Here is a 6,827-nt window from a genome sequence, read left to right on the forward strand (position 1 = left end):
GGCCCGCTGAAGGCTACGCGTCTCTGCTCATTGCTGCCAGCAGCCGCCCAAGAGCCAGGCAGGGTCCCCAGCCGCCAGGGCTGGGGGAGGTGCTGACGGTGCTGGGGATTTGGAGAAAGCCTCGGCAGGGGGACGGGAGGGAACCTCCTGTCTTTTCCTTGAACTAGTGAGGGAGAAATTTTGATTGACAGCTAACCCGACTCCATCAAGGCCAAAGAGATATTCTGTTTCTTGCTGTAATTTGGATTTCCCACACCAGTCCAGCCCGGGGGAGGGGAAGACAATCAGAGCTGAGGGCGAAGAGGCTGAGGCCCCGGGTTGTCTATCCCCAGCCAGGCACTTCTCACACACCCCCCTTGAGTCGAAATCTCAGCCCCGCTAGACCGAAAAGGAAAGAACCGGAGAGGGGGAGGAGCAGGGACTGGGGAGGGGGCCTGGAAAGCTGGGGTCAGTGCTGCAGGCTGTAGATCTCCCCTTCCCCCCTCAACTTTCCTCCCCCCCCCAACATGCATGCTACACTCTCTGGGACACCTCTCTCTAGCCCTTCTCCACCCTAGAGGAGACAGGTCGACAGAGATGCAGGAGAAAACCATCCTCCACCCCCACCCCTGGCGTTTGGTCCCCTCCTGGGGACAGGAGTGGGAAAGAAGGGCAGGCGTCTCATGTCTGGGAATCCTTGTCCTTCTGCTGCCTCAGAACCTGCGTCTGAGCCTCAGCTCCTGCCTATCTCCCATAGCACAAACTGGGACCCTTCTTTTCTGACCCTGAAATTGCACCCCTCCTTCAAACTCCCTCTGCCATACCTAGGGTGCATTGTGTCCCTGGGGACATCACCTGCCCTTCTCCCTACCCCCAGCCAACCTCCCTGCCCCCTCTCTTGCACCCACACTGAGAATTCCCTGCCAGCTTAAAGCCCACCTTTACTAAACCACCATGGGGCAGTCTGATGGAAAGCAGAGGGCTGGGCAACAGACCCCAAATTCAAGGAGGAAGGTAGCAACCAACTTATTGGGGGGAGGAATCCAAGTTGTCTGATCTTCCCTACAATCACACTGCCCCCTCCGGAATCCCTGCGTCCGACCCCAAAGAAACTGCTCTCTCCCATCCCTCCGTTGCTTTTTTCCCGTTCCAAAAACAGCCTACAATTTTATTTAATGAAAGACACATTTATGAACAATCAAATGATCCTCATAAAAATTTTATTGAAGGACGTAAAAACAAGCTACTTGCCCACGACCGAGGTCGCTCTCTCTCGCCTTGCCCGCACTCACCCTGGCTCTCTGCAGACAGAGCCCTGGAGTGACTTCTTTTGGGGGGGCAGGGTGTCGCAGAGATGGAGTTGGGGGCAAAGGAGGGTGAGCAGGAAGACGGGATGGGGACGCCCCACTTAACTTGTGCTGATCTCTCCTCCACTTCTTCAAGCTGGCAAAGAAAGATAAATAGACAGAGACAATAAATTTAAAATAAAGGAGCTTGCATATCTGTGCCAAAGCAAAGAGAGGACTTCTGAGGATAAAGGTGTATGAGGTCCCGAGGTCCTACCCCTCCCACAGGCGGACCACCTTCCCCAAGCTGCCCTACCCCAGATTTGGGGGGCTGAGTTGGCCAGTGGCAGAAGGACGCTCCCCTTTCCCTCCTTCCCTCCCTCCACCCCAGCCTCCCCAGTCCCCTCCCACCCTCCCTCCCTCGCTGCTGCTGCTCCTGAAAGAAATACATACATACACACTATTTAAAAACGCATTTTTAAAAGCCACGTTCCGAACTGACAATCGCTGATCTCGGCTCGCTCAGAGACTGCGGGAGCGTCGGGGCGACAGAGACGGATTACGTCAAGAAATAGTTCCTCCACCTACCTCAGCCGGCCTCTCCGCCCCTGCGGGGCTCCCGCGCCCAGCTCGGCCCTGGGGGTCCGGGAGCCCTGGCTTCGGGGACTGGCATTTTCACCCCATTAAGAAATCCTCCAGGGTGGGGGGGGGGTGCGGGAGGCCATCTGCTTATGGGTGGACATGGGCAAGAGAGTGCTCTGATGAGATACCAGTTGTCCTGAGGGGGTGGCCGACGCTTTGGGTCCAGAGTTCCGGACCCCCAGGAAAACGCAGGTCGCGGGGATCAGCAGAGAGAAGGGGGTGGGAGAAGGGAAAAAAAAAAAAAAAAAAAAGCAAGGAAAAAAAAAAAGCCCCTGCGCATTGATCCGCGCCGTATTTTTGGGTAAATACGATCACGTGGGGGCCGGGGAGCCAATGAGCTGCGGGGAAAAGGCTGGAAAAATAATTACCTGCCTTGATTGTTCTGTGAGCAGATAAAAAGTACATATACAGTTCATACAATAATCTTATGTATGTAAAACCCTGTTACGATGTCGGCGACGGGGCCCATCAGTAACTATTACGTGGACTCGCTCATCTCTCACGACAATGAAGACCTCCTAGCGTCCAGGTTTCCGGCCACGGGGGCTCACCCCGCCGCCGCCAGACCCAGCGGTTTGGTGCCGGACTGTAGCGATTTTCCGTCCTGTAGCTTCGCGCCCAAGCCGGCAGTGTTCAGCACGTCGTGGGCGCCCGTGCCCTCGCAGTCGTCCGTGGTATACCACCCGTACGGCCCCCAGCCCCACCTCGGCGCCGACACGCGCTACATGCGGACTTGGCTCGAGCCGCTGTCCGGCGCCGTCTCCTTCCCCAGCTTCCCGGCCGGGGGCCGTCACTACGCCCTCAAGCCGGACGCCTACCCCGGACGCCGCGCCGACTGCGGCCCGGGCGACGGCCGCAGCTACCCGGACTACATGTACGGCTCGCCCGGGGAGCTGCGCGACCGCGCCCCGCAGACACTGCCCTCGCCCGAGGCGGACGCACTCGCCGGCAGCAAGCACAAAGAGGAGAAGGCCGACCTGGACCCCAGTAAGTTGGGAGCAATTTTCCTTTACAACCAGCGCGGGAGGGGAGGGGAGGCCGGGCGGGGGGGAGCCGGATTACAGCCCCTCGGAGCGGCGCAGGGAGCGCGGGAGAGGGGCGAGGGCGAGGGGGCGAGGACTCAATAAAAGCGAATTACCTTGGGGAGCTTTCAGGGGCAGGAAGGTCTGAGAAGGGAGCCCAGGGAGCCAGGTTGGGAGAGGGCTGAGGGGGGCTCCTCTCCCTGGAGCTGGCTTTGATGAGAGACCCCCCCACACACACACACAGACACACACCCCCAGCCCAGGCTTTTTGGCTCAGTTGCTACTTTCGAAGAAATGCAGACAGGGCCAGGGGATGGGGTAGGGTTGAGGTTCATTTTATGGTTTGAGGTGGGACTGGAGTGGGGGGGGAGATGAGGAGGACACTGGGGACAGAGAGGAAATACCCCAGGGAGAAAAATCACCCCTACCTCCCAGCCAGCATGGGGAGTCTCACCCCAGGAGGAATTCCTTAAAGAGAAGGTGCATGGACTTCTTATATACCCAGGAGCACTAGGTGAGGGGTCTGGGGGATTTCACAGCCTGGGAACTTGGAGAAATCAGGACTTACAGAGTTGGGGAAGAGAAGTGGGGTCCCAGTCTCCTTAAACTTGAGAGCCCTCTTCTGAGGGTCTGCAGGAAAGAGGGTTGAAAACCGGGCTCAGGGATGAGGAATGGGGGGGGCATCTCCCCAGATTAGAGAATTATACACACACACATACACACACTCCCCATCAAGGAGACTGGAGCCTTCTGAGTATTGCAGAGAAGGGCAGGGGTAGGTGTGTGGGGGTGGGGGGGGGCAGGTGGGAGCTGCTGGGCCAGAAAAAGGGGAAAGAAGGAGAAACAGCAGGGGAGGGGGTGCAGCCCCTGGGTGTGAGGAAGTGTCTGGGGGAGTCCCAGGAGGGGGCTGCAGGAAATCCTTTCCTCCAGCCCCATAAGGGGCCAGGGCCTAATTATACCCCTCTGAAGGCTTCCCTCCTTGCCCTCAGCTACTCCCATAAACCTGAAATTGGAGGCTTGGCTCCTGCAGAGCCTGTCCTGGGGCTGGCAGGAGGGGGGCACTGGAAGCCAAACAGGGAAGCTAAGATATAGGGGAGCCTGTCCCAAGGCCAGCAGCTCTCTGGGGAGAGGAGAAAGGCTCTCCCCATTCCAGCATCACTCTGAGAATTCGCCTCAGCAGGGTTGAACTCCGAGAGCAGAGATGGGCGCTGAAGAGGGTGGTGAGGGGCTTAGGGACTCTCAGGGTCAGGAAACAGAACTGCTGAAATTTCAGGACTTGGTCGTGGGCTGGGAGGGTGGGAGGGGGCAGAGGAGGAGGGAAGTGGGGAGGAGAGAGACCTCGCTATAAAAATAAAAAACAAGAGAGAGAAGCGTTTATGGGCCTATGAAACAGTTGGGAATTTGGACTTTTTATGAGCATATTCTCGAATTACTACTCTTGAAGCTGAGGACCAGACTGTAGGGGCTTTGATAGCTTTGATTTCCTATAGTTTTAGGTGCTAGAAACCGAAGAGGGGGAAGATGGGGAGAGGGCAGAACGCAAAAGGAGTCAGGGAGAAAATTCCAAAAACCAAACGTGTCCAAATTCAGGTTCAATCATTGCGTTTGGGGAGCCTGGCTAAGCCTAGGGGTAGGGTGGCAGGGGTCCTGAGCTAGAAAGGGGCTCCGCTGACCCCTGCCTGTGTTTGGCCCTCCAGGCAACCCCGTGGCCAACTGGATCCACGCCCGCTCCACGAGGAAGAAGCGCTGCCCCTACACCAAGTACCAGACGCTGGAACTGGAGAAGGAGTTTCTCTTCAATATGTATTTAACCAGGGACCGTCGGTACGAGGTGGCCCGGGTTCTCAACCTCACCGAGCGGCAGGTCAAAATCTGGTTTCAGAACCGGAGGATGAAGATGAAAAAGATGAATAAAGAGAAAACCGACAAGGAGCAATCCTAAACCCTGCCCCAGCCTGCTGCCTCGGCACAGCCAAGGGAAAAACAAAAAACCCCACAAAAATACCCCAACCCAGGCGGGAGAGAGCACGAAAAGAAAAGGAAAGAGCAAGATAGAGAAAAGCCCATCAGCTTAAAAAGAGACAAAAAAAAGGAAGGGGAAAAGGAAAACTCTTGCGATTTGGGAGGGTTCAGTGTTGAGAAATTGGTGTTTTAGAGTTAGTTCTACCCAGCGAGGAGGAGGAGGCGGGGAGAGAAACCGCGTTCTCTTCTCCCAGCGCAACTGAAATAAATGACACACACAAATGTGATTTTTTTCCCCTCCTTTCTTCAGAGAAGCCAGTACTTGAATCGCTATATTTCTATTTTTTTTTTCTGTATCATATGTGGTCCGGGCCATCCCTCCCCAGGCCTGGGGTGCTCTGCGTGCAGATTTTGTACAAAAAAAAAAAAAAAAGACACACACACATACACAATAACAATTCCCAGCCCAGGAGCTGAGGGGCGAGGGCCCGGACCGTGCCGCAGGCTGGGTCCGGCGGCGCAGGCCGGCGCCTCGGGTGTGTACATAGCAGTGTTTCTTCTGATCCCCAGCGTCCGTCCTGTAACGTGCTTCTGTTTGTTATGGTAGAACAGCTCTGTGTTAATATATCGAAGTCACTTAAAAAACCAGAAACCCAACCGCATCCAGTTCTCGTTATTTCTCCTCCCTGTGGCTCCCAGGCTGCTGTCGTGGAGGAGGCAAGTGCTCAGATCCTTTGGGGGAAGCCGGAGCCAGGGAAGGGGCTCCCTCTACCTCGGAAGGGCAAGTGCCTGCCATTGCTCTCCAGGCAGGGTGGGGTGGGCGTGAAGACTCCAGGGGTGGGGTGGGGGCTGCTGAGGCCCGAGCCCAGCTCGTGCCTGCCCCGGCTGGCTGCCTTGTGAGTTTCCTGGTAGCTCCTCGTCGGAGTCCAGGGGTGGGGGGTGGGGGCATGGCATGAATGGTTTTCCCTGGCTGTAATTAATTGTAATAATTTATGAGTACACGAGATCGGAGGGAAGAGATAGGTGAAGATGAAAGTTGGGTGCTGGGTGAGGGCCCGGGCTGGATTCTTGCCTGTCTGCATTGGTGCTTCGAGGGATGGCTGGGAGGGAGGGAGGGTGTGCGGTGAGCGGTGAGGAAGAAGGCTGAGCAGGCCTCAGGGAGCAGAAGAGGCACTGGGGAATGCGTTGCGAGTGAAAAAAGGGAAAGAGAGAGAGAGAGAGAGAGAGAAACAGAAGAGGGAAGGAGAGAGGGAGAGAGGGAGGAAGTAGGGAGGAAAAAAGGAAGAAAGGAAGGGAGGGAGGAAGGAGAAAGATGGCAAAACCAATACAATCAGATTTAGATCCACTTTCAACTTGTCAGTGCATTCTCAGCTTCTCTCTCTCTCCCTCTCCTAGTTCTCTTTTCTTCTCAATCTCTCTCTGGTGTTTAGTTTGAACGTTGGTTTGGGGTAACAGGCTTATGCTGAGTGGCTGCAGCATTTCTGGGAGATGACGTGGCCAAGGCCCAAGGAAGTTGGTCAGGGATTAGCCAGGAGTGGGGTGTTCCCTGGTGGTGGTGGGACCGCAGGCGCAAGGGTAGGCGGCCATACGTGTGTAACAGCCCGAAGGGGCTGGTCAGTTGCACTGCACCCCAGAGCGCCTTCCCCAGAACCGGCAGTTTTCATCTGCTAATCAGAAGCAGACACAAGCTGCTGGGTATGCTTCGGCCCGGCGCCCCCTTTCTCGGAAATCCCCCAATCTGGAAACTATTAAACTCAGACTGCTTGAAATATAGCCCTTTAATATCTCAGGCTGCCCATTCTGGTGAGGGTGCAGGGTGTTGTTCTGAATACTTGGGGAATACCACCGTAAAAGAAAATAATTGGGGATCCCAGTCCTTCCGTCGCTTCCTCCATCGCATCGTCTAACAGGATTGGTGAGGCACTTGTAGGGACCA

General features: G+C 56.0%; 1 protein-coding gene and 1 long non-coding RNA gene across 2 annotated transcripts; one reads left to right on the plus strand and one right to left on the minus strand.

The window, feature by feature from the left end:
- Window positions 1-1,182: 1,182 nt before the first annotated feature.
- On the minus strand, window positions 1,183-1,966 carry LOC122473510. Its single transcript, XR_006294680.1, has 2 exons — window positions 1,854-1,966; window positions 1,183-1,422 (listed from the first exon to the last, which is right to left on the minus strand). It is a non-coding gene; the product is annotated as an uncharacterized LOC122473510 (long non-coding RNA).
- On the plus strand, window positions 1,420-5,553 carry HOXC9 (homeobox C9). The gene is made up of 2 exons (XM_043564152.1): window positions 1,420-2,894; window positions 4,627-5,553. Exons 1-2 carry the CDS (start codon window positions 2,357-2,359, stop codon window positions 4,869-4,871), a joined length of 783 nt encoding a protein of 260 aa, XP_043420087.1. The 5' UTR covers window positions 1,420-2,356; the 3' UTR covers window positions 4,872-5,553.
- The last annotated feature ends 1,274 nt before the right edge of the window (window positions 5,554-6,827 follow it).

Source organism: Prionailurus bengalensis, chromosome B4 (genome assembly GCF_016509475.1).
Source record: "Prionailurus bengalensis isolate Pbe53 chromosome B4, Fcat_Pben_1.1_paternal_pri, whole genome shotgun sequence".
Classification (NCBI taxonomy): Eukaryota; Metazoa; Chordata; class Mammalia; order Carnivora; family Felidae; genus Prionailurus; species Prionailurus bengalensis.